General features: G+C 45.6%; 7 protein-coding genes across 7 annotated transcripts; 4 read left to right on the top strand and 3 right to left on the bottom strand.

Moving 5' to 3' along the window:
* Positions 1 to 139: 139 nt before the first annotated feature.
* Positions 140 to 844, bottom strand: JR316_0000167 (uncharacterized protein; the record flags this gene model as incomplete). Its single annotated transcript, XM_047885982.1, has 2 exons — positions 140 to 612; positions 700 to 844. 2 exons carry the CDS (start codon positions 842 to 844, stop codon positions 140 to 142), a joined length of 618 nt encoding a protein of 205 aa, XP_047753728.1.
* A 635-nt stretch (positions 845 to 1,479) lies between these two features.
* Positions 1,480 to 2,710, top strand: JR316_0000166 (uncharacterized protein; the record flags this gene model as incomplete). The annotated part of the gene is made up of 5 exons (XM_047885981.1): positions 1,480 to 1,549; positions 1,633 to 1,919; positions 1,971 to 2,049; positions 2,102 to 2,430; positions 2,486 to 2,710. The coding sequence occupies 5 exons, from the start codon at positions 1,480 to 1,482 to the stop codon at positions 2,708 to 2,710; spliced, it is 990 nt and encodes a 329-aa protein (XP_047753727.1).
* A 9,915-nt stretch (positions 2,711 to 12,625) lies between these two features.
* JR316_0000165 (uncharacterized protein) lies at positions 12,626 to 12,948 on the top strand (the record flags this gene model as incomplete). The annotated part of the gene is made up of 2 exons (XM_047885980.1): positions 12,626 to 12,752; positions 12,803 to 12,948. The coding sequence occupies 2 exons, from the start codon at positions 12,626 to 12,628 to the stop codon at positions 12,946 to 12,948; spliced, it is 273 nt and encodes a 90-aa protein (XP_047753726.1).
* A 1,059-nt stretch (positions 12,949 to 14,007) lies between these two features.
* Positions 14,008 to 14,954, bottom strand: JR316_0000164 (uncharacterized protein; the record flags this gene model as incomplete). The annotated part of the gene is made up of 3 exons (XM_047885979.1): positions 14,008 to 14,469; positions 14,524 to 14,894; positions 14,939 to 14,954. 3 exons carry the CDS (start codon positions 14,952 to 14,954, stop codon positions 14,008 to 14,010), a joined length of 849 nt encoding a protein of 282 aa, XP_047753725.1.
* A 615-nt stretch (positions 14,955 to 15,569) lies between these two features.
* Positions 15,570 to 16,619, bottom strand: JR316_0000163 (uncharacterized protein; the record flags this gene model as incomplete). The annotated part of the gene is made up of 7 exons (XM_047885978.1): positions 15,570 to 15,683; positions 15,738 to 15,788; positions 15,848 to 15,946; positions 16,010 to 16,057; positions 16,115 to 16,193; positions 16,249 to 16,420; positions 16,472 to 16,619. The coding sequence occupies 7 exons, from the start codon at positions 16,617 to 16,619 to the stop codon at positions 15,570 to 15,572; spliced, it is 711 nt and encodes a 236-aa protein (XP_047753724.1).
* A 1,665-nt stretch (positions 16,620 to 18,284) lies between these two features.
* JR316_0000162 (uncharacterized protein) lies at positions 18,285 to 19,236 on the top strand (the record flags this gene model as incomplete). The annotated part of the gene is made up of 4 exons (XM_047885977.1): positions 18,285 to 18,467; positions 18,520 to 18,598; positions 18,654 to 18,982; positions 19,039 to 19,236. The coding sequence occupies 4 exons, from the start codon at positions 18,285 to 18,287 to the stop codon at positions 19,234 to 19,236; spliced, it is 789 nt and encodes a 262-aa protein (XP_047753723.1).
* A 2,049-nt stretch (positions 19,237 to 21,285) lies between these two features.
* On the top strand, positions 21,286 to 24,469 carry JR316_0000161 (uncharacterized protein; the record flags this gene model as incomplete). Its single annotated transcript, XM_047885976.1, has 10 exons — positions 21,286 to 21,502; positions 21,551 to 21,796; positions 21,863 to 21,957; positions 22,017 to 22,457; positions 22,517 to 22,904; positions 23,293 to 23,352; positions 23,405 to 23,691; positions 23,744 to 23,822; positions 23,878 to 24,206; positions 24,263 to 24,469. 10 exons carry the CDS (start codon positions 21,286 to 21,288, stop codon positions 24,467 to 24,469), a joined length of 2,349 nt encoding a protein of 782 aa, XP_047753722.1.
* Between the last annotated feature and the right edge of the window lie 1,330 nt (positions 24,470 to 25,799).

Here is a 25,799-nt window from a genome sequence, read left to right as displayed (position 1 = left end):
ACCTCACGACAAATGACCTCTCACACCAAAATAACAGAAATTACGTCCCAATCGGACGACTATTATCAATTCTCCGAGAAACGCAGTTCAGAACACCAAAAATCGAAAATTAGGCCTTGCTGCTTTCACTGCCCTCCTGCTAATGTTTTTTGCCCATTTTTACCCATGCATCGTACTCCTCCTGATTCTGCTTAACATTATTGTATACCGCCTCCCAATCTCTGCATTCATATATGCCATGCCAATCGATGGGATTTTTATGAGAGGCGAATTGAAAAGATTCGAGTTCGAAATCGCCACGGCACATCACGATTTGCCGGATATAGTTTAGGCAATGCCTCACTAGGACCGACGGACCAGCGTAACTCTCACTTCGATCACGGACCATTTCTCCACGCAAGACATCGAGACACTTCAGCTGGTGCAGCATTGCGACGGTGTATGGCTGGCGGTGTGGACCGAGGTGCACTACGCCGTTCTGCGGTGAGATAGCCGCCCACTCGGCGATGCCATCCTCCTTGTCCAGCCGGAAGTGCTTGGGGTTGTCGAAGGTCATCAAGACCGGTTTGCGTTCGATGGGCCATACCTCTGGATAATCGTTCCCGATATAACCTGAGAAGCACCGGGAACGAGCGTTCATCGTTGTTAATACACGAACAGTTGATCACATTATACAAGGACTGAGAATATCTCACTTACTGTGTTCCCGTGTCAATTCAGCAAGCTGCCTTTTGATCCACCACGTCCCAGCTACTTTGAGCGCCAAACTCAAACAGACGAATATGAGGCTGAGATTCGTTATCGAAAGTGAAGGATGGCGCATTGGCGTTGGAAACGAACGCATTAGAGATGAGAATGGGTGCCTCCCTCGTCGTGGCTTTGCAGGTGTGCAATCGTTGCCAGTTGGGTCAAGAGAAGACGAGTAGAATTTCTTGTGGCGTTCGTTGTGGCCTTACTGTGGCTGAATGATTTGTATGCATTTCGATCCGAAAATGGCAACCACTGACAACCCGCAACCCCCGCATAGGTTCGCAGAAGGCAGAGCAAAAATACTCGTGAAAAACATGATGTTTCCGACGTTATCACTGAGTCGACTGAATGGAACACTTTTTCTCGACCACTGGACTAATAGCTCACACTCTGTTCGTAAGTTATAGGCGTTAGTTCTATTCTCCCATGTTCTTGAAGCAACCGCCCGATCGAATTATTCTCCAAGTTATTCTTACATTTGATGTCCGCACAGACATGACCCGTTCCTGGAACTTCCTCTCACGCAGCGCACATGAACTATCAATATCTCATATCAGTCAGAACTAGACGTGTTTCCATGTGTCTGCGGTTTTGCTCGCCCTCGTAAAATCCACGCAACGATACCACGACCAAGGAATACATAAACGTGCTTGGATTCGCAAAGAAACAAACTCACAGAAGCTGTACGTTCGCTCTCCTTTCCAACTCCTAACGTCTGTTCTGCCACCAATGTCGTCTGCGTTGACTACGTTTGAACACTCGTTCTACATCGGGAACTACATGAGTGGTATCCTTTACGGTACGTGCCGACAATGGCATCATTTACCCTACTTTAATCGGGCCGCCATACTGATGCCGTTCGTCTCTTGCGACCCTTTCTAGGGGTGGAACTGGTCATGTATTTCCTGACACTGCAGGGTCTATTCCGCAAGGGAAATCACAACTCCGCCAAAAGCAGAAGATTCTTTGCCATCTATAGCACCCTTTTGTTGCTTCTCTTGACGATTGACATCTCAGTCAACGCAGTATGGGGCGAGCAGATGTGGATTACATTCCGAGACGGTCCTGGAGGTGTACCTGGGTTCATTGCCACTCAGACCTCCGTCTGGTATCAGACCCTTGGATCAACGTCTGTTGTTGCCATGATTTTCATGGGTGATGCTCTCCTGGTATGATTCGTTCGTCGGAATTTTGCCTCACTCTAATTTGGACTGGTTTAGCTCTACCGACTCTACGTGATTTATGGCCAGAGCTACCTTGTCATTGCATTACCGATCCTGACTTACCTTGCGGCGTTTTGTTAGTCATTTTCTAATCAGCTCGTGATAATAACCTCTAACTATGCCCTCAGCATTGGCTATTATTGAATTGGTCATTGCCGGAAAACCTGGGGGAAATTTCTTCCATGGCAAATCGATCAACTTCGGAACTCCATACTATACTATTACGATTGCTTTCAACATTTTTGTTACTCTCTGTGTTGTCCTCCGCCTCCACAAACTCGGAAAGGCCGTATCACGGGCACTTGGAAGAGATAGTGCTAGAATGTACACCAGCATCGCCTCGATGCTCGTCGAGTCTGCGGCCCCATACAGCTTGTTCGGGATCATGTTTTTGATTCCGTACGCGCTCGGAAACGGAACTGCCATCTCTTTCGGACAAGTCTGGGCTAAGCTGGCAGTAAGCTCACATTCTATCCTTGCTGGCGACCCTATCTAATAAGATATCATCCTAGTGTATCTCTCCCCAGCTAATTGTCCTACGAGTAGTGACCGGCAAGGCTTGGGGACGAGAAATCATCACTCAAGCACAAAGTAATGTTGAATTTATCGTGCGACCTAATGCCCATTCCAGTGGAATTGAAATGCAACAAAGCGTTCATTACAGCCACGGAGGTACCACCTTGGGGGACACCGCCACAGAAAAATGGAACGGTAGCACCAAAAGTCTATCGTCGTAAACGCTTTCATCGTAGAAGAACAATTGCACGTTTGGTGGACTTGTCGGTAATGGGAACTAGGTAGTCCTCTTAAAATATTCTGTGGCACCGTAGCTATATTCTTCTTTACTCTGCTGATCTGTGATCCCTGGGCACTAATATAATTATCATATCGGCTTTGACCTTTATCGGAAATTTGTAAGGAATAACTTATGGCTCACCTTGGTGACCGGTGGCGAGGGTTGATCAATGAAACCCAATGAGTGTAAGTTTGGAGGCGCAGACAGCCTTCCAATGAGCCTGAAAAGGGTTACAATTTAATTTAAATTGCATTCCCCAGTCCGGAATAGTGGACCCTTCCTTTTTTCCGTGTTTCAATTAAATCACTGTCAAGCTCCTCGTCTCACCCCATATCAACAAATAAAAATAAAATAAAAATCTTATTAAGAAATTGCCTCGACGTGTATCAGTATTTTAGGTTCGAATTCAACGGAGCATTGTTAGTTCCGCCAAAGCTGGCAACTCAGCAAAACATGTCCGTCTGAGGGCTAAGAACGAGAAAGCGTTGCATACTTCTTCATGAAACTTATATGTGACTAAAACGATATGTAGACGCTCGCAGCAATGTCCTCATGTCTACAGAAGGAAGTTCACGCTACCCTAATCATTTACACATGTCCGCAAGAAGCTATCGAGAAGTATGGCTGCCCAAGTGGGGAAATATTCCCCGTAAACTTATTTAGGTATTTTTCTTACTGCGTGAATTTGTAAAAAAAAGTTGGAGCGCGGAAACATTTTTTGAGTGCGCAGATTGTTTTCTAGCTTAGCCGTAAATATATTTGACTGCGCAGAAACATATTTTGGACATATTTTGCTAGCGCACATAAATTTCTACTGCCCTCAAACATATACTATTTCTAGCCTAAAGTGACCAGCCGTTATGCCGAGATTATGTAAAATGATCTAAAATGGCACCTCGGCACAGTGAAACGAATTCAAGCTCCACCTTTTGGATTTTTGAAGAAAATATCGAGGATTCTGTAATGCAATGCTAACCCACATTCATTTAATTACAAATTGATTACTATATATAATATACACTCTTTTGAAATGTATTAATGTTGCTTTAATCAAAGAATGTGAGATAATTGCCTTGAAATCGCCTTGAACGTGAAGTGTCGCTTTCTTGCACAGCCACTGATGCGCAATTGTGACGGCCGTTGCTGATATTTTGCTTTTGTGAACAGTAGTTGTTGAAGGAATCTGAACACGAAATAAGTCTCAGCAAATGGGAACAAAGGCTGATATATTGACCTGAACACGAAATAAGTCTGTACAACTATGTCAGATGTTTTCTACAACTAGAGCAACAGGAAATGTACCTCAGCAAATGGGAACAAAGGCTGAGGTACCAAAACACGAAGGAGCGACTATAAGTGAGAGTTTCGTAGCTACAGAAGTTGATCATGGTTGAAAGAAGGTGATGCGTTGTATAGAATAGGAAGGAGACTTTCTCAGTCTGGATAACAAACAGGGGTCATCGGCTCGAGTGAGCCGATGCCCAATGAAGAAAGTCTGAGCATAAGAAAGGAAAGAAAATGAAAGAAATGAAAGGCTTATTCCAACACACCCCCTCAACGCATCGCCTGATGGACTTTCTTGGGAGTGACCAGACCTAAGCGGGTGACACCCTCTAAAAATTTGACACGCTGAAGAGGTTTCGTGAGGATGTCGGCGGGGTTTTCTTTGCCAGGAATGTGTAAAATGTGAAATGTTTTCGCTTCTATGTGAGATCTGATGAAGTGATAGCGGATATCAATATGTTTGGCTTTGGAGTGGGAGGAGTCGTTCTCGCACAGGGACTTTGCACCTTCGTTGTCTGTGGCGACGACGAGCGGATTTGGGCAGGAAATGTGTAAGTATGACAATGATGAACCTAACCACAAACCCTCCTGTACAGTCCGCGTTAACGCGATGTATTCCGACTCGGTTGAACTGGTAGATATGCACGTCTGTGTTTTGGAGGACCAGCTCAGAGGACCTCCGGCAACCATCCATACGAATCCAGAAACAGAGGCGCGAGACTCCCTATTGCCAGCCCAGTCGGCGTCCGAGTAGCCTTGTAAGCGTTGTGACGCGGCCTCACCACCATAATGTAGGCGATAGTCTCTCGTTCCACTAAGGTATCTGAGAACACGCTTGGCCGTGGCGAAGTGACGAGGTTGAGGATTTGAGGCGTGTTGCGACAGCAAAAGGACAGCTATTGAGATGTCGGGTCTGGAGTGCCTCTGTATGAAAAGGAGAGATCCTATCAGTCGCTGAAAGGTGGCCTTGAGCTCAGGTATGTCTGGAAAAGTGTCCGTGTCGCGTCCGAAGATATGGTTGGCATCGAGTGGAGTAGCGACGGGGCAGCAGTCTTTGAGACCGTATTCGTCGAGAACATTTTCAATGTATGTTTTTTGGTGGATCCACAGTTCCCGAGTGTTTAGGTTTCTCTCGTACTGCACTCCCAAGTATGAGCGTAAGGGCCCTAAGTCCTTGATGCCGAATCTTTGATTGACTGCTGATTTTGTGTGGTCGAGGAATGACTTCGAGTTTGATGCTCCAAGTCCGTCGTCTACGTGAATGCAGAGCCAACATTGGACATTTTCGCCGTTCCACACACCTTCAAATATGAAAGTTGCATGATCTTTCTCGGAGCGCTTGAAACCAATGTCCTGAAGGGTGGAACGGATGAGGATATACCACACGTTGCTCGCCTGTTTCAGCCCGTAGAGCGATTTCTTCAATCTCCAGATGCCCTTTGTGAAAGGCGACGAGTAACCAGGAGGGCATTTCATATGAATGACCTCTGTTAAATCTCCCCACAGAAAAGCCCTTGTGGCATCGAAGCATTCGATGTGCCACCCTTTTAGAACTGCATGTACAACGATTGCTCGGATGCTGACAGATTTAGACACAGGTGCGAAGGTCTCATGATAGTCGATAAGATATTTTTGAGAAAATCCTTGCGCAACAAGCCTGGCCTTGTAAACGAGCTCTCCCTGATCGTCAATCTTGAATTCGAAGACCCATCGACATCCTATGGTATGCATGCCATCTTGGAATTCTTCGTCCATGTACACGCTCATCGTCTTGAGCATATGAAGTTCTTTTTCGATGACCTTTCGCCATTGATCGGCGTCGGGACGCTGCATGGCTTCAAGGTAGTTTGCGGGTGGTATTTTGAGGTCGTAATTGGGGGACAAGGGATTCCTTTTGTGATCGCTTCTGACTGAGAGCAAAGTGGCCTCAAAAAATGCCTCCTTGTCTCGTGAAAGGTAATCTTCGACATCTAGGGAGATTAGAGATGTGTCGTCGTTTTGGGAAGAGGAGGAGGATTCTAGCATTCCGACAGAGCATAAGGAGATGAATGGATTTTCATCGTCACCCCCTTGCTCATTGGAATGCTGTATGGTTGACGATCGTTCGGCACTTGTCGCTCTGCGTGAGGCAATGATGCTCTCACTTTTCGCTTTCTCGGCTTCACGGAGTTGGTTGTACAGGACACCTCTCGACGACGGATGACGTTCACGAGAAGAAGAGCGTGGGGGAGGCAGGATGCGATGGGCAACAGGAGTGTGTGGAGCAGGAGGTGGTTCTGTAGGAGAAGGGGTGGAGGGAACAACTTGAATATCTACGGAGGGTGCAGAAGAAGAAGAAGAAACAGAAGGTTCAAGAAGTTGGGGTGAATCTAAATCGGATGGCGTAACTACAACATTAGGGACGCTTTGAAGGGAAGAAGAAGGAACAGAAGAAGTGGGAGCAGGCAAAGACGAGGAAAAAACATCGGGCAGAAAAGGCAGAGAAGAGTAATCTATTGGAAGAGTATGGTAATTACCAGAAACAAGAGAAGGTGTATTTTCGTCAAACATAGCATTCGAGGAGTCAAAAAAGTGCCCGGATTCAAGGTGTCGAAAACGATAACCTTTGCCACCGGGCGGGTATCCCATGAATCTGCATTGCACAGATTTGGCGCCGAGCTTTGATTGCTACTCTTCCGGGACGTGCACAAATGCTCGGCAGCCCCATACGCAAAGATGGGAAAGATTGGGTGGACGATGATACATGTTCTCGAACGGCGTAATGCCATCTTCGTCGGTGGTCGTGATGTTAAGCAGATAAGATGCAGTGAGGGCAGCCTCACCCCAGTAGGTCATAGGAAGCTGAACGGTAGTCATCATAGCGAGCATTCGGCCCTGAATAGTTCGCATGAACCGTTCAATCTCCCCATTCATCCAATGTTCACGGGCAGGCGTCACCTCTTGCTCGATTCCAACTTCGAGCAAGTAGGCGGAGAAGGCACCTTTCCATTCCGATCCTCCATCGCAGCGGAATCGCTTGATCTTGAAGCCAGTACGTGTTTCCCAGCGAGCCTTGACGATTTTGAAGGCTTCTAACATCGTATCGGCACTCTTATCAGCGGTGAGTTGGATATTGTTGACCTTCATCCCTGAGCATCGAAAGGCGACAAAATATTCCTTATGATGAGGAGTTTGTACAGGAAATGGCCCGCAGGTGTCGGCGACAATAAGTTCGAGAGGCTGATAGGCGCGCTGGCCAAGCGAACTTGGCGGATGAGGGGTTGCGGCGTGCTTGGCAATAATACAAGCTTCGCATTTGACGTTATCATCTTTTGCCTCCGTTTTCAGTACCCTTTTGACCAACATTCGCGTAGCCTGTTCGCCCGGATGTCCCAGACGGAGGTGATAAAGTTGCAACGTTTCGGGAACTTTGACAAACATTACACGTTCAGGAGAGGTTTCGTTGGTGTTGGGCACAAAAACAGTTTTGTCCATTGCGAATAGGCCATGGATTAAGGAGGCGGAAGCAAATGTAACACCCTGTTTGGAAAGATGTATACCTCGTCCCGGATCAAAGTTACAACCGATTCCTGCAATAAAAAGTCTGCTAACGGAGAGAAGATTGACAGCTGCACTCGGGGCATGTAAACAGTTATTGAGTTTGACTTTTATTGATCTTCCCTGGTAAGTGACGTTGAGTATGCAAGTCCCGCCACCTTGAGTACGAAGAGTTCCGAGATTAGCGGTCGTGACATTTCTGGCTTCCCCTTCCGAGTAAGTGTGAAAGGATGATCGAGACTTTATGATATGAGATGTGGCTCCTGAGTCGAGCAGGATAGAGGTCGACAGGAAGGATCGTGTGTTGACGGATGCGGCTAGCGCTTCGGGTCCTGCATGCTCCAATTCTTCAATCAGTGCACAAGAGATTTCCCCAGTGTCGAGAGCACTGGAGTCGACTGCCAGCGAGGCCATCTCCGCTTTCTTAGCCGCTGCCGCTGCCCGATAGGCGGGACCTTGACCCTCCATACCGCCTCCTTTCGCCCAACAATGCTCCTTGTCGTGAGAGCGATTTTTACAGTTTGTACACCTAACTCCATTCGGGTTGTTGGCGTGTTTCGCTATGGGCCTATTGTCGTTGGAGAAGTTCGAATACTCGGATCCGGGAGGATTGCGTTTTGAACCAGCTTCAGCTTCTAAACGTTGACATTCAATTGTCAGTCGCGAAGTGATTCTTTCAAGTGCGGTATTTGGGGCGGATGGCGCTCTTCCTTCGTCTATTGCGGTCTTGTCTCTGTCGAGAGTGTCTTGATACAACTGTATCATGAGTTGTTTGAAGTTTGGCCAAACTCCTGAAGAAGGTAAGCCGCGGATGATATGATGAATGACATCGCCCTCCGGATAGTCGACGCCCATATCCTTGAGGCGCTCCCTGCCGGTACGAAATTCCCCAAGATATTTTTCGATTTCTGTGTAGTCCTTGAGTTTGATGGAAGCTAGTTTTTCTTTGATAGCGAACTGAGCGTTTATGTCGACGCGCGCGTATCGAGTCATGAGTTGGCTCCAGACCATGCGTGCGGTGGTGTCTTCTCCTGCATTCAAGTTGGATTTGACGAGGGCGGATACCTTCCTAGTGATCAACGTTTTCGCGCTATCATCATCGCTCCACCATTTCCGGTAAGCTGCTATGACATCGTCTGACGCGTCCTCCGCAGGTTCTGTAGGCTTGAGCGATATCGGATACCTTGCGGTTCTACTCGCTGAGCCCTCGATATGTCCGTATACGCCGCAGTCTTTCAAGATGTTGCGCATGTCGTCTCGCCACGCTATGAAATTTGAAGTCCCTTCAAGGTTAAGAATATGATCCACTTTCGCGTTTGCCGGTGTAATCTTGTTATTCATCGTGATGTTATTGATTGTGGTATGAGCATTGCTGGGAACATCCCCTGGCGTTGCCGACATTTTGATTTAATATTTATAGAGCGAGGATTGTGAATAAATGCTGAAGAGGTTGTCTCTTGAAAACTGTGTGAGCCTTGTAACTAAGTCTTCGTTTGTTCTCGTCCGATTCAGGCGCTCTCGGGGCCCATAACCTGAAGGAATCTGAACACGAAATAAGTCTCAGCAAATGGGAACAAAGGCTGATATATTGACCTGAACACGAAATAAGTCTGTACAACTATGTCGGATGTTTTCTACAACTAGAGCAACAGGAAATGTACCTCAGCAAATGGGAACAAAGGCTGAGGTACCAAAACACGAAGGAGCGACTATAAGTGAGAGTTTCGTAGCTACAGAAGTTGATCATGGTTGAAAGAAGGTGATGCGTTGTATAGAATAGGAAGGAGACTTTCTCAGTCTGGATAACAAACAGGGGTCATCGGCTCGAGTGAGCCGATGCCCAATGAAGAAAGTCTGAGCATAAGAAAGGAAAGAAAATGAAAGAAATGAAAGGCTTATTCCAACAGTTGTGAATGATATTTTGACTTATTCTCATAGATTTCTATGTAATACATATCTCACCATGCTTTTTTAATACTATTTTCCCATTTCCGACTCTACCAATGCACAGATGCGCTCAAGAATGCACTGATTGATGCCTTTCCCACGGTTGATGGGGTTTTCACACAATGCTAGAGATGTCTGAAATGGCGCACAAGCTGCACTGCTAATGGGGACACCACAAAGCCACTGGAAATGGGCTAATATTACATAGAAAGTACTATAGAAATTGTTATATTGTCCTAATAAATAGAATAGCGGTAGAACTATAGGAGCTTGAACTCGTTTTAGTGTGCCGAGGTGCCATTTTAGATCATTTTACATGATCTCGGCATAACGGCTGGTCACTTTAGGCTAGAAATAGTGCAATTGAACAATGTTTTCCGCGCATCGAAAGATTTGTTTGCGGCACAAAATGTATCTACGCGCATAGTGTTTATGCATTAAATATGTTTGAGGGCAGTAGAAATTTATGTGCGCTAGCAAAATATGTCCAAAATATGTTTCTGCGCAGTCAAATATATTTACGGCTAAGCTAGAAAACAATCTGCGCACTCAAAAAATGTTTCCGCGCTCCAACTTTTTTTTTACAAATTCACGCAGTAAGAAAAATACCTAAATAAGTTTACGGGGAATATTTCCCCACTTGGGCAGCCATAGAGAAGGGACGGCATGAAAAGATAGACTTAAGACACCGTAGACAAAAAGATTGTAGCAAATGCTCATCCTCTATTTTATTATGAATTTTTAAATCGGGGCTGAATTACGCGCTGAAAGGCCTTTTTTTTTTTTTTTTTTTTTGTTTTATGTTATAGCCTCCGAGGGGTGGGCCCCTCCTTTGGCTTTTTACTACCTATGTACCTACTACGCCCCTGTGGCGTGTTTGCCTTCATTGATTCGTCTTTGTACCTCGGAGCTGAAAGGCCTTACCCATTGAGAAGTTTTCTAGGCCACCCTCTCTAGTCTGCGACATTGGCAATACAAGGTGCACATATCAGCCCACGAACCGCGTTCGAACTCTTATTCAGTTGCTGGTATTCAACATTATCTGGTGCCTACATGCAACGCCGCCACAGGGGGCGCTACATGAAGCAAAGACATCGACTTAATGATACTCATTTATATTTCATTTATTTATATTTGGGCGCCATGAGTATGTCATGATGAAATTGTACGATGGCACTACCAGATTGACCAAGAAAACTTTGATCAACACTAAGCGCTAATCAGTGACAGCTAGTCATTATCGAAATTCTAACGCACAGTTATATGTCTAAGCCGGTTTAGCGAAGGAACACGGTGTCGACTTTGGCTGAGGCAACTTCGCGTAAAAAGGCTGTATCCATCTTCTCTGAGTCCACTTCGCGTAAAAAGGCGGTATCAGCTCGATCGACTTCAAGCTCCCGCAAGAAGATGGTGTTCGCTTGACCGACTGCATTTCGCCAAAATGGTGATGACTGATTAAAATTCGTCATCATGTTTATTGGACGAAACACCAACCAGGAGACGTCAACGCAGAGATGATAAATACTCCGAGAACAAGAAATATCTTCATCATGTTGTATGGCAAGTAGAGTTGTGAGTGAAGCTGGGTGAGCAATTGATAGTTTCTTAATTCCACTCTCAAGAAATATCCTTCTTATATGTGGAGAAAATGAACGTAGGAAGTTCTTCGACAATATCAAGGGTAGTAAATACGGCCGCCTGATATATTCATATTAACAAAAACGGAAAGTATGTGTTTAGTGAAACAACTCCTGTGTCTATGAAACTTGGATCGTTTGATGTACAAGGATCTGAGCAGATGCATCGACTCACTCAAGATCTCGGTAGCAAACCCAAGTTCGCCTGGAATGATAATCCGGAATAGCTGAGGTAGAGGCACGCGGGATTAGTGGTGATTAACTTGGTAGCATTTTGGGTATTCTTATTTGCCATGCCATGTGCAGAGTAAATTTTATAAATTTTGATTCTTTTGCTTTCGTAGATACTCCCCATGGAAATAATGTATCATTATCATGCCAGGGCGATTTACCTGAATAGAAACGAATATAGCGGGTAGATGATGCTTAAAATATGGATACATATTGGTACTAATAAAACACTCAATGTAGTTTAATTTTTCTGTTTCACCCACGACGATATTCGTCTGCTAACGGCATTAAGGGGCATCAATCCCGCTATGAAAGTGTTCAAGCATAATTACGAGCAGGACAATAAACTTTGCATACTCTTAGGAGGTCAGTTATACACAGTTCTTTAGGCTTAGCTGTTTTGCGTCTTTTGATGCGACTTTGACTTTGACGTGTGTAACCAACTAAGCGCGATGGTCAAATCAACCATGGCGCTTGGCGCTTTCATGGGCGCCTAAAAATAGTAATGACCAAAAATAACTTTCGTCTAGTTGGCCTTCATAATTACATACGGACCATATCTCAGGTTCGACTGAAATCGGAAGTACCTTAAGGCACAGAGAAATGTGAAAGTTGTCCAGGTACATAAGTCAACTTAGTCATGCATTCAACGATCGGTGGTCGCCTCGGGGCATCCGAATGTACGTACTTTGCCAAGGGCTTCGCGTGCAGTGTCACCCGTCTCGCCTGCTACGCGGTATGATGGTCCCACAGCCACCGATGTTGAGGGGATCATCCTCAAAAGGGGTTTGCAATCAAATAGGGATGGTAAACTTTAGAAATTAATATATCTTCACGACAAGCAGAATCGTCGTCATTGGAAATCAATTTTATACCATAACTAGAAGTACATATTTACTCCGATTGTTTCATGCTTTTTGAATACAGTATCATGGGATTTTATTTTATTTTAGTTTTTTTTTACATTTGCCTAGGAGGGAACATGCTAATTATTATCTTCCCTTCCAATTTGCGACATAAGACAGAAGAGTCAGCGAAAAGGACGGACCCGCATTATTGACATATATCGATACCTGATCTAATATGTCAATTGCCCCAGACGCTAGCAGCGGAAAAGGGGGCCCGATATACCAAAATGCTCGGAAGCTGCCCTGAGTCAACTAAGTAAGATGCAGGATCTGAAAACGAGCAGACGGAAAGTTATAAAAGCAGGGTTTCAAATGTTGCACAGCTCTATAACTCCTACTGCAACGGTTAGCATCTCAGAAATGTTCAGCGCCAAACTCTACATCGTTGTTGCTCTTATTGTATCTGTTACGGCCTTACCAGTCGCACAAATCGAATCAGGTATGATTATTCGTTTATACTCGCCGTTTCTGTCTCTAACCCGCTACCAGTTGAAACTGAAGTTGGTCGAGCCGATACTGCGTGGCTCCGAGAAGTTGAAGCTATTCGTGCCGATACCGCTTGGCTGCGTGAGGTTGAAGTCGCTCGTGCCGATACTGCGTGGTTGCGACGCTCTACACAGCAAGATACTCAATGAAGTGAGATATCATCATGGTTGTATATGACCCAGCTGACTTTTTCTGTCAAGGAAAAACTGCCCTCCCAGCACACTTCCGGCTGATGTTCATCCTTAATACTTCATAATTCCAGCGTGATAGTAAGCCAAGGGGCTAGTGTACAATACGACCAGTTTATATTTAGAATCGACACCACTTAGTGCAGAAGATTCAATTTCATCCGTTTATTCAGCAATTTTACATGCTCACCTGAGACCTTTGGCTTATGCGCAACGGGCGCGTGTCCTATAATAGCCGCGGGGAAGTTTACTAAATGGTCTGGGCATACCACGGATCAATAATTCTAAGGGATTAGAAGTCTAGGAATGCCTCCAAGCAAATGCCGACTCTTTATGTGACGAAAGTGCTAGTCAATGGCTGATCGGCATATGGAGGTCACCAGGTTGCATGGACTCTCTACTTAAAGTCCGGGTTCTGCAATTGCAGTCGTTTAGATGACCGCGTTTATTTTTTCCCTCTTCGTCTCCCTTTCAACAGATCAAGGAAGAAAAGATCACATTTTATTAAAGGATAATTACTCTTGATCCGGCTATAGTGGACCGTATTGGATCCTTGGGACATGCATCCTTGCTGTGAGTTCACTTGGAAAAGATAAGCGCTCAATGTCCGATACCTACTTGCTCCCGAGAAGAGCTGCGTGTTTCATGTTCCTTCACTAAAAAGAAACTGCGGAAAGCCACACAACGCCCATACAATGGACACATTTGCAGATCAGCCATGTTCTTCATATGCTCAGAAGATCCTATCGGCGACATCGATGGCCTTGTATTATCAGGGCTGTACTTGAAAAATTCGCTGTTTGGCCCTAAAAAGATAGGTGAAGCTCGATCGATCTATGGAATCATCTCGCGCCGGTAAGAATTAGGGCGGCGGGGTCTTGTGATGACGTTCTGTTTTGTCGACTTTCGTAATGGCAAACTGCATGGCAAAATAGAAATGGATTGGGAATGACATAACAGAACGCCCAGAGTGTTCAGGTACTCAACAGTGCCTGACGATGCAGATGTAGATAACTTCATCTAAGTAGTCTGATATTGATTCAAATAAACGCCTTTGAATGTCGTAATACAGTCAGGGGAACGAAAGCAGTACGGGGACAAACAATAGAGCTCACCCCAAGTCGCATTTTGATTTGTCCAGACATCGACCTCACAGCCGGGAAATCCTTTTGCACAAGAGACCTGATATGCGATGAACGAACCTGATCTACAGAAAAACGGTTCCATGCTGACTTCTCCTCCGATTTTGGCGTCCAGACTTCCCAGGCTCCGGATACAGTTTGGGCGTGTCGACCAGCTTAGTGTGCTTTCTTTCAAGGGACGGCTGGCGGCGAGCTCGCATATGTCAAGCCTCACAGTGTCCCCCGTCACAGGCAAGGAAAAGGGGTGGGGCAGAATGTCCTCGCGGTTCGGAAGGCGAACTGCAAGCGAACACTGTTCCATACCGTAATCTAGGACGTGAAATTGAAGTATCGTATGGATCTATGAGCAATACATGAGGCAATGATCATGGACGATACAAAGAGAAGATCATACAGTGCTGGTAACTTTGAAGTTGCGATCAGGCGGCGAAAGAAGTCCAAAGTCACTGAGCCATCGGTGGAGATCGACGGGAAATATTTTCTGCGGTTCATCTTGGCTAATCTGGGTAGCTAGACGAGGTTCATTGACAATCCGATCGTACTGTGAAGGTTTTATTTTGTGGAGGTTGTAAAGTTGGTCCAGTCCGACATATGGATTCTTGAACGGCAAACTGTCCACTGCGCCTATCCGACTAGTTTCTTTGAGAATCATGATAATATAGACAAATGCCATGATGTCAAAAATGAAAAAAATGGCCAACCCGATAGTGATTGCTGTGGTGACTGTGGTCGGGGTAGTGTGCCACTTCTGGGCTGTTTTGGAGCCTGAGAACCAATTAAATAAATTCGTTAAGCTGAACGTAGGTTACTCGCCTCGATAGCCATTATATTCATCTTCATGGATTTCCAGCAGAGTCATCGACTCGAGCTCGTCCGACCTCTCTGACATCGCGAGTGTGAAGGAGGTAGGGTCTAAAGGATTGAAAGCAAAATTGTGTTCAATTTAACGATAAAGCTATTCTCTCAAAGTCCTTTCAGCGACGGCATCGCATTAGGCATCGACAACCCCAGACAGTCATCTAAAGACACTCATGATCGAGCAAAAGGTGAAGCCACCAAATTTGACCATAAGCTCATTACGACGAAACGGACAAAAGACATCCCCCGAATAAATCAATTGACACAGGGGTGACAGTTCTGAGTTAAGGGGGATCATCGGTAGATTCCGAAGTCCGGGCCGCCAGGGAACGACTGCCCCCCACATACCTAGCGCGCCGACAAGCAAGCAACAAGCATTAGGAGTCTAACTCGAAGCATACAGCTGACTCAACGGTGATCTCAGAGCCAGAAAGTCCATGGAGGCGGAATAATCGACAGGGGAAAGCCTTAGAACTTGAACGAAAGAAACAGAATTCCCACTGAAAATTACCGTTGAAAGGTGTTTCCTGGATTGTAGTACCGAGGTATTCCTGGTGAAAGAGATAGAAAACATCTGGACATTTATGATGTCAAAGAGGTATCGAGCGAGAATAGATGAACTGGCCAATCGCCCCATGGAGAAGGCATAATCTTCCTCCCTCGATGAGTGAAGCCTAGAGCAAGGTAAACAGGAACCTACAAGGGGAAACAGGTAAGGCATAAACTTCAGCACGTATGACGTTCACGTACGTTATTGTCGTTGGTTGTAGAACAAGCCAGCGTATCCCCAGATACAGAGGCCTAAAATGAGGGTTTGTTTTAACATATGCGACAACAACCTCATTTGGGCTTTATCGTACCTTTTCGCGAACAAGGTTGATCAGTGCCCTTGTGATTCCCATTTTTTGATAATTTCGGTCAACCATTGCCATGTGAAGCCACCAGGAGTCAAGTTTTCCCTGAGGATATACACTTAGTCCATGCTCATTTACAATTAAGGCGATGTCCTGCGTAAAACCTACAGTAGGCCCAAGTATACTGTTCACAAATCCCGGGAAGTGCGCAAGAAACTGATATGCAAGGCGTCAATTGCAGGGTTGCGATAGTTTCGATCAGACATCTCGTACCGTTGTTCGGAAGTACTCCTTGCCCTGATCTGGAAGGCGAGCCATGAACTCGTTAAAGCCAAGTTGTCTTTCTTCTTCGCTGATCGACCTGATCAGCTTCACACTTATATTATTGACTTGCTGGAGTAACTCACGTGCTGAAAATTTCTCGACCCGGAGGCATCCATAGAGTGTATCCAATCAACTTTCCATCTTTATTGGTAGCGGTATAATATTCTCCTGCCAGAATACCGGCCCTTAGCATAGCCAATGCTTGCAGCTTCATCAACGACTTGTCGCCTCCCGACAGACTAATCGCTCCTTGATCTTCAGATAGTTGTTCAGAAACTATTACGGAGCTGCAATCAATCAGCTTACTGTCTTGCATGAGGTCGTAGAACAGATCAGCCGAAGCATTGATTTCCTCCTCTGAGGATCGAATAGAATCAGATCGAATCACACCGTGAAGAAATGAGGTTTTCCTACCAGTTGGGTTCTGTACGCGCTGAACCGTGAATGCTGGCATGATGTGGTCAGTGGCTGAGGTAACTGCACCTAAGCGAAAAGGCCAATACGAGGAAATCAAGGGATGCGCCCAAAATGAGATCCAGAGATTGCGAAACATGTTGAGATCATGCGGCATGGTCATGAACATCCTTTGCAGGGTAGTCGGACTATATATGAGGGGCTCGTGAAACCTGGGTACACATGGCTTTGTTGAATAACACCAACTAATGGCCGCCTGGGAATGTGATGATTGGAAGCACGTTCAAGTCGGAGCCGCCAAATAGCAGAAAAAAATGTCGCATATTGATCACAAACAGTGCTTACAGCAATGCTGAAGACTGGGCGTCCAGCAAAACATCCTCGATGATATCGTTACTGACGAACATTACTTAGAGAAACATCTTCGCCAAGAAAGATTCAAGTGCCTCACCTGGAGCAAAGGCCAAGAAACTTAACTGGTTTCCCCATATGATGCCTTGATCATCTTAGCTTTGATGTGCAAAATTAACCAGCAACTCCACGCTGTTCTGTCATTTCGGCGATTACAAGGATTTCCAGTACTTGTGCGGATAGGTGCAAACGTAGAGGCAGTGGCCATCACCTGTAATTACGAAAAGTGAGCTGCATGCTATACAACATGTGTGTGAAAAGGTGAAATTTTGCGCCCACTCACCACAGGTTACACAAATCAGTGCAACAAAATGATTCGGCATCAACAAAAACCCGTTTGGACGGTGATAGAAAGAGGTACTAATGGCCTTGCACATCTCGCTGCTCATTACGGTTCAAAGAACACATTAAGCCATTGCCTTTTGTGTGGTACATATGGCAATAATGCAGTGAAGAGGATGGAAGGAATGCAATTGATATTGGATCAACGTCGACCACCGATCAACCAAGAATGTCAATTTTCTGTTAAAGCTCCGAGTCAAATATAAGCGCTCCGTTTAAATGTCAATCACGCCTTGAAGTTTTCGGATTGCAAAACATCCAGGCCGACAGTTCCTATGGGATTCCTGCCCTGATTTCTTCTGCACATAATCGGATTTTTATCACATTACTTTCTGTAAAATACGGGGCTCTAACGTGACACACAACACTCAGAATTGCAATTCCTTGTTCGCTAGTGAACGCGCCATCATTCGTGCTAGCAAAATGATCTAGAGAAGCAACTAAGCCAATTAAGCTTTAATCTACTCACATCATACACAGAGTACTATATAGCCACAGTCTCAAACCTATGTTTTCAGTAATGATCCAAGACATTCCTGCCGCAGGTTAGAACGGCATAAATGGTTTGGTGGCAGGCTTATTGAGTCTAAGTTATTGATGACTTGTTTATTAACACAGGTCTTCACATAATATTGACACATGCCATTGTTTCGTCCCCCTTGTCCCCAAAGCTCACTTTAATACCCCACACTTCAACGAGCTGGTCTCGCACTCGCGCTGCATGCCATGTCCACAGGAACAGCACTTTTCGAGCATTCCTACTACATAGGAAGCTACATAGGAGGGATCATGTACGGTGGGTCACACTTTTACTCGAAAGTTGATACTCAACCCAGACTTCCTTACAGGGTTTGAGTTAAGCGTGTACTTCATGATTCTGGAATCGCTGTTCCGCAGAGGGAATGAGAGTTCCATGCATAGTAAACGGTTCTGCGCGGTATATAGCACAATCATGGTTCTGCTGACAACGATTGACGTCGCCTGTAATGCCGTTTGGGGAGAAGAGATGTGGATCACGTATCGGGAAAGACCTGGAGGAGTTGCTCAGTATATCAAGACAGAGGTCTCTGTCGGATACGAGACCCTGGGGTCAGTATCGGTCGTCGGCTCTGTGTTCATGGGCGATGCACTTCTGGTGGGACTTCATTTTCACACCAGGGGATAATCGATATCCATTGTTTTCGCAGATATATCGCCTCTTTCTCGTTTATGGAAGGAGCTTTGTGGTTATTTTGCTTCCTGCGTTGGCATACATGGTCGGATTTGGTGAGTGTTTCCTTCGCCTAGCTTGCAACCGTGTGCTCATAAACGTTGTCTGAAGCATTAGCGATCCAGCAACTTGTCCTAGCAGGGAAGCCTAATGGCGACTTCTTCGGCAAGGATAGTGTCAGGCTGGCGGTGGCATACTATTCCATTACTATATGCCTCAACATCGTGGTGACTGTCTTCATCTGTGTTCGCTTATTCCGCCTGTCTAGGCGTTTCTCAAAAACACTCGGGAAAGAGAACGGGCAAATCTACGGGGGTGCAGCGGCCATCCTTATCGAGTCCGCCGCTCCCTACAGTCTTCTGGGAATCATGTATCTCATACCCTTTTCCCTGGAATATGGAACGGGTATTCTATTTGGCCAACTATGGTCGAAGATGAGCGTACGTCCAGTGTTGCTGCTATCAACCCTTCCTCATCACTGACTTACTTTCACCAGGGCATCGCACCCCTTCTGATCATATTACGGGTTGTAAATGGCAGGGCATGGAGTGAGGATGGTACACAAATCCGGACACCTCTCACCTTTCTCCCGCCCGACGTCACAACCATCCCATCACCACTTCATTCTGTGGCTTTCTTGGGCCAAAACCGATCCTCTCTAGAACACTCGTCATCTAAGCATTTCGCACCTTGACCAATGTAAAGTACATCTAATCTCCATTCACTTGCGCAGCCGCTGTCCCAAAAAATTCCCGACCGTATCCACCAGGGTGATAATAATATTATACACAATTTTTTTGTATTAATGTGTATATTTGTAAAATCGTTATGTAGAAATATTGTATGTGCCTGATACTACTGTGCTCTTTGACGTGTTGATAATGCTCTTGCTCCCGAATCCGCTCCCCGGTTTTGGATGTGGGAGGGAGCAATACCGGCGCTGTGTGGCCCAGTGCTGTCCTAGATTCTGGGGTGCCGCTCATTTTGACGACAAGCACCATCGCCAATGCGATTTACGGTGCGATTGGAGTGAGTCCAGGCAGTGATGGGATGTTTAAGTTTTTTTTTTTCTTTTTTTCTTCCTTCTTCCACAGATTTCTTTCTAGACCATGTACGTGTGACGAAAGGGACTCCCGTGACTTGGGAAAGTGACGGAGAGGGTAGTTTCGGCACAGTAGAGGAACTCAATAGACGGGTTTAATGTATATGAATTCACTAAAGGATGTATCTACGACTAGAGAGTCACGATTATTGCCGCTTTCATTCGCCGGTTGAGGGTATGACTGGGAAGATGACGTATATTACTGGGGAGTATTATTCTGTCAATGTTCATATTTTGATTTTTGATTTTTCCGCTTTTGTTTCTTTAACTGACGATGTTATTTGGATGTTATTTGATATCTAGCTGCAAGCTATTCGAACTACTCTAGATGTATACGGCGAAAATGCACGGATCGTGCCCATTGATAGCCCATATTTTGGCCGCGTCATGGCGTTTGTGTTGGCGCATAATGATTGGCACTATCAAGACGAGGGCGGAAGAGGGAGAGTACGTGCAGCGTGGGCATAAGTTCGGGTATTCGCATTTGGTAAGTTGATTTCTTTCATCTTCTTATCTAATAACCTGTCTAACGAGTATTATATTACAGGTGAGTCTACTATTGTGATAGATACTCTTTGAAAAAGTCCATGTAAAATAGCATGAAGATCTTATTAACAGTCGAGCAGCTTTAAAAACACTGGTTAGAGTTGAGATGGGGCCCGGGATTGGGCGGGGTCGACCGTCTCTGGTTAGCTGGCCTGCGGATCCTTGAATGCTTTTTTTTGGCGGAATCTCAACTTTTTGCCAGGCATATATCATATATATATTCAGAGAATGAAGAAATTCAAGTTGGTTCTTTTGTAGGTAGTATGCCTTGTTCTTTCAATTGCGTTAAGAATATTGAGCTTCGAACTTCACATGCGATGCTGAAGTATAAACGGTACTGCTTTACAACTCAGGACTGCGGCTGTAGGTAGTTGATACGATACTCAATGCATAATACAGGTAAAGCAGCTGTCGCGAATGCTCATCAGAAAGTAGGAGGCTTCCTCAATGCTCCGACAACTGCTCTTCGCAGAAGCTGACCAAGACTCACTCTTCTAGAATTTTTATCATCTGTCATTCTGCTCCGTGTACGGCTGTCGAATTTCAACAAGCATTCCTGCTATGTAACGGACAGACGGAGAAACTCAGTTACTTCTTCAGCGGAATATTAATATCCAGCTGGTTATTCTGTCAGTGGTCACCTGTGTTGATTCAAATGAAGAATCAAGGTTCGTTTCTTCCAAATTTTACTTCTGTTTTTGGTATGATCTCATTATATTATTAACTTAGGACAGTTGGTTGCCGAGTTCTGGTCTGTTCAGGTTCAATCAAAGCTTCAAGCTTCAAGTGTCCCTTATTGAAAGCACATTGGAGTTCGATGCTATTAAAACATCTTTCCAATCATAAAGGCTCTGAAGAAGTGAACGCTGTTAAGAAAGCCGTTGACTTAGTTCATCGATCTTGAGTGTCCTCGTGTGGCCTCGTGAGCCGGTACATCAGGGATTCCGAGTCAGTGATAATCATATCATCCACCTAAGTACTGCTGATTCACAGGCCAATCGATCAGCAATCGATAACGAAAATTATAAAGGGACATATAAATTATGTATTTGAAAGATGCCTTCTCTGTCCTACCCATTGGTCTTCTCGCTAACCATGTCGGAATCATCGAATTCACGCAGTCTAACCATTCAAATGCATACTTTAATTGATAGCGTGGTGCTTGATGTCGAAGGCACGAAGACTGGGGCTGATCTTTTGGATATGTATGCCTCCGAGATGGGACAGAAAGTTGGCGTAGAAAAAGACGTTATTCTCAAGACTTGCATCAGTGTTACACCTTTCTACCCAGCTCGACCTTCGCCGGCACCAGGTGGGATCAAAATTGTGACCGTCACATAGAAGCTGACTTATTAACCAGTCACGACTTCAAGTTCTGTCGGAATGCCAGCTCCAACGAATGCTTCCCTCAGCACCATTTTTGCAGGCGAGACGGGACTTTGCATGGTCAACGTCACTTCCGCTCACCACATATTTCGCTTGCTTAAGAACTACGAGCAAAAAGTCGCAACCAATAATCAACTGACCGAGGAGAATACCATGCTGCAAGAAAAAGTCACTCAGTTGCAACATCAACTTGCCTTGGCCGAGTTACTTCAGGAAGAAGGTATCTCCTTCATTCCACTCTGGTTGTGAGTTATTAATGATTTTTCGAATTGTTTATCCATCCCAGATACAAAGCCAAAGAAACCGCAGCGGAAGAAAGGCAAATCACAGAAGAGTGGCGCAGCCTCCGTTGGTGGCTCGTCGACTCCTTCTGATCCTTTGGTATTGATCCCATTCAATCGTCTTTCCTCTTGACTTGCCTCTGACGGTTTAATTCACAGGCACTCTTGACTGAAACGGTGGCGAACTTACAGAAGGCGATGACCGAGGAGCGTGAAGCGATGACTGAGGAGCACGAAGCCAGGCAGAAAGTCGAGGCGACGTTGGCGAACTTACAGAAGGCGATGACCGAGGAGCGTGAAGCGATGACTGAGGAGCGTGAAAAGGTGGCGAACTTACAGAAGGCGATGACCGAGGAGCGCGAAGCCAGGCAGAAAGTCGAGGCGACGTTGGCGAACTTACAGAAGGCGATGACCGAGGAGCGTGAAGCGATGACTGAGGAGCGTGAAAAGGTGGCGAACTTACAGAAGGCGATGACCGAGGAGCGCGAAGCCAGGCAGAAAGTCGAGGCGACGTTGGCGTCTGAGAGAGACGAGCATCTTTGGCAGTTAAGCGATGTTACGGGACGTACGGGCGAACTCGAGCAGTGGGCCGTTACTGCGGTGCGTATGACTATAGCTGCTTTCTTTTGACCGTTACTTATTCTTTACGATTATTGCAGGACCCTGAAATACTTGATCGCATACGACTCCGTACTCTTGTTGATGAAGGTCAAGCAAAACTAGCCAGATTTGCAGGGCTTGTTTCTGAGAAAGAGACTACTTCGTACGCGTCAATGACATGGCGGCTGAAATTGAAAGGTGAAGATGGGGAACCAGCAGCTGATGATGCCCGCTTGCTTACTGCACGCTCACTCCTGACTGGCAGAGGGGGTATAATTCCACAGGCAATCCAGGTACTCGTGGATAATAAGGATGCGATGCGCCTGCTGACGGAGACGAACTCATCTATCCGCAACTGGGGTAACCATTTTGCTCACCACCTTGCCAGTAAATCCCTTCTCAGAGATATTGTTGGGCGAACCGTCAAGCCTGCCGAGGACAAAAAAGGTATGCTCGGCATTCTTGAGTTTGTTTCAGGCTCGTCTATGTAGAGGCTTCTTAATAGTTATTTACTTACATTGTTTGTGTATGGGATTCAGAAGCAACTAAGCCAATTAAGCATTAATCTACTCACATCATACACAGAGTACTATATAGCCACAGTCTCAAACTTATGTTTTCAGATCCAAGACATCCTGCCGCAGGTTAGAACGGCATAAATGGTTTGGTGGCAGGCTTATTGAGTCTAAGTTATTGATGACTTGTTTATTAACACAGGTCTTCACATAATATTGACACATGCCATTGTTTCGTCCCCCTTGTCCCCAAAGCTCACTTTAATACCCCACACTTCAACGAGCTGGTCTCGCACTCGCGCTGCATGCCATGTCCACAGGAACTACACTTTTCGAGCATTCCTACTACATAGGAAGCTACATAGGAGGGATCATGTACGGTGGGTCACACTTTTACTCGAAAGTTGATACTCAACCTAGACTTCCTTACAGGGTTTGAGTTAAGCGTGTACTTCATGATTCTGGAATCGCTGTTCCGCAGAGGGAATGAGAGTTCCATGCATAGCAAACGGTTCCGCGCGGTATATAGCACAATCATGGTTCTGCTGACAACGATTGACGTCGCCTGCAATGCCGTTTGGGGAGAAGAGATGTGGATCACATATCGGGAAAGACCTGGAGGAGTTGCTCAGTATATCAAGACAGAGGTCTCTGTCGGATACGAGACCCTGGGGTCAGTATCGGTCGTCGGCTCTGTGTTCATGGGCGATGCACTTCTGGTGGGACTTCATTTTCACACCAGGGGATAATCGATATCCATTGTTTTCGCAGATATATCGCCTCTTTCTCGTTTATGGAAGGAGCTTTGTGGTTATTTTGCTTCCTGCGTTGGCATACATGGTCGGATTTGGTGAGTGTTTCCTTCGCCTAGCTTGCAACCGTGTGCTCATAAACGTTGTCTGAAGCATTAGCGATCCAGCAACTTGTCCTAGCAGGGAAGCCTAATGGCGACTTCTTCGGCAAGGATAGTGTCAGGCTGGCGGTGGCATACTATTCCATTACTATATGCCTCAACATCGTGGTGACTGTCTTCATCTGTGTTCGCTTATTCCGCCTGTCTAGGCGTTTCTCAAAAACACTCGGGAAAGAGAACGGGCAAATCTACGGGGGTGCAGCGGCCATCCTTATCGAGTCCGCCGCTCCCTACAGTCTGCTGGGAATCATGTATCTCATACCCTTTTCCCTGGAATATGGAACGGGTATTCTATTTGGCCAACTATGGTCGAAGATGAGCGTACGTCCAGTGTTGCTGCTATCAACCCTTCCTCATCACTGACTTACTTTCACCAGGGCATCGCACCCCTTCTGATCATATTACGGGTTGTAAATGGCAGGGCATGGAGTGAGGATGGTACACAAATCCGGACACCTCTCACCTTTCTCCCGCCCGACGTCACAACCATCCCATCACCACTTCATTCTGTGGCTTTCTTGGGCCAAAACCGATCCTCTCAAACAATTCTAGAACACTCGTCATCTAAGCATTTCGCACCTTGACCAATGTGAAGTACATCTAATCTCCATTCACTTGCGCAGCCGCTGTCCCAAAAAATTCCCGACCGTATCCACCAGGGTGATAATAATATTATACACAATTTTTTTGTATTAATGTGTGTATTTGTAAAATCGTTATGTAGAAATATTGTATGTGCCTGATACTACTGTGCTCTTTGACGTGTTGATAATGCTCTTGCTCCCGAATCCGCTCCCCGTTCACTTCCCGCCACCCCTCATGTCAAATTCAGGGTGGCTGTGACAATGCCATTGAACAATTAACTGCACCATATTGGCTCGGGACCGGAATCTATAGCTTTAAGACATGAATAGGCCATTCCCCCCGGAAAAAAGACATTATCGTCGACCCTTTAAATTTATATCCAAGACTAGTATAGACACGAATCTTGACGATAAGCCCAGAATAATTGAAGATTGAATACACATCCTGATTCAGTATGTTCGAACACACATTCTCATCGCTGGTGGCGCATGTTGAAAGGGAGTCCCAGGGATCTAGGCCTAGAAGAATAAGAAAAATGGTTTAGATTTAGAATGTCTATCAAGGACAGATAGAGAGTGCCCTTAATACATCTTCTGCTTGAAGCCACAGGAATTTATTGTACCTAGAAGAATATCAATATGTAGGAGACATTCAACATTGACATTCCTGACGTACTGTAGTGCCTAATAGACTTGCGACGAATGCAGGTATCTCATCGATGTACTGAAAAAGAAACAGAATCCATATCCGTCTTCGAATTGAATGCTTGTTATTCAATAAGTGTTTTCACACCTTGGAATTGAAATATATTTGTGCTTCATCGTAAACCTTGGACATGAAGTCATAATAGCCAAGGCTCTTCCGTTCTTCCCTCTCGAGTCGCAAGTAAGTCGCTTTTTGAAACCCCGATTTGGATATCAACTCAAACGTACTATGCGCTATGCACGCCTGCCGGCAGGATGGCCAATCTCTCAAGACTCAGCTTCATCAACGATATCTCCCTATTGCACCCAATTCTTTTTGCCGTGAAATCAAGTGATGTTGATGCATAACGTCGGTGAACAATCGTACTGCCGTCTCCTCCAGAAAAGCAAACTAGGACGATCAGCCGACGACGAGGCTAAAAATAGGAACAGAGACCACTTGCGCAACCTTGAAGAAAAACAGACATTGGCGGCAACTCGATGAAAATTTGCAACTTGGACCCAAAATTTTGGTTGGCGGGAACTTGTCGTTTCAAAAGAGTCCGAGCCCGACCTACTCCCCTGGGTGTCGCACGTCGGTGTTAGCACTGCTTGTTTACGCCTTTAGAGCTGGAGAAACGGGGAT

This window comes from Psilocybe cubensis, chromosome 1 (genome assembly GCF_017499595.1).
Source record: "Psilocybe cubensis strain MGC-MH-2018 chromosome 1, whole genome shotgun sequence".
Lineage (NCBI taxonomy): Eukaryota > Fungi > Basidiomycota > Agaricomycetes > Agaricales > Agrocybaceae > Psilocybe > Psilocybe cubensis.
This window is presented reverse-complemented; position numbering and strand designations above follow the sequence as displayed.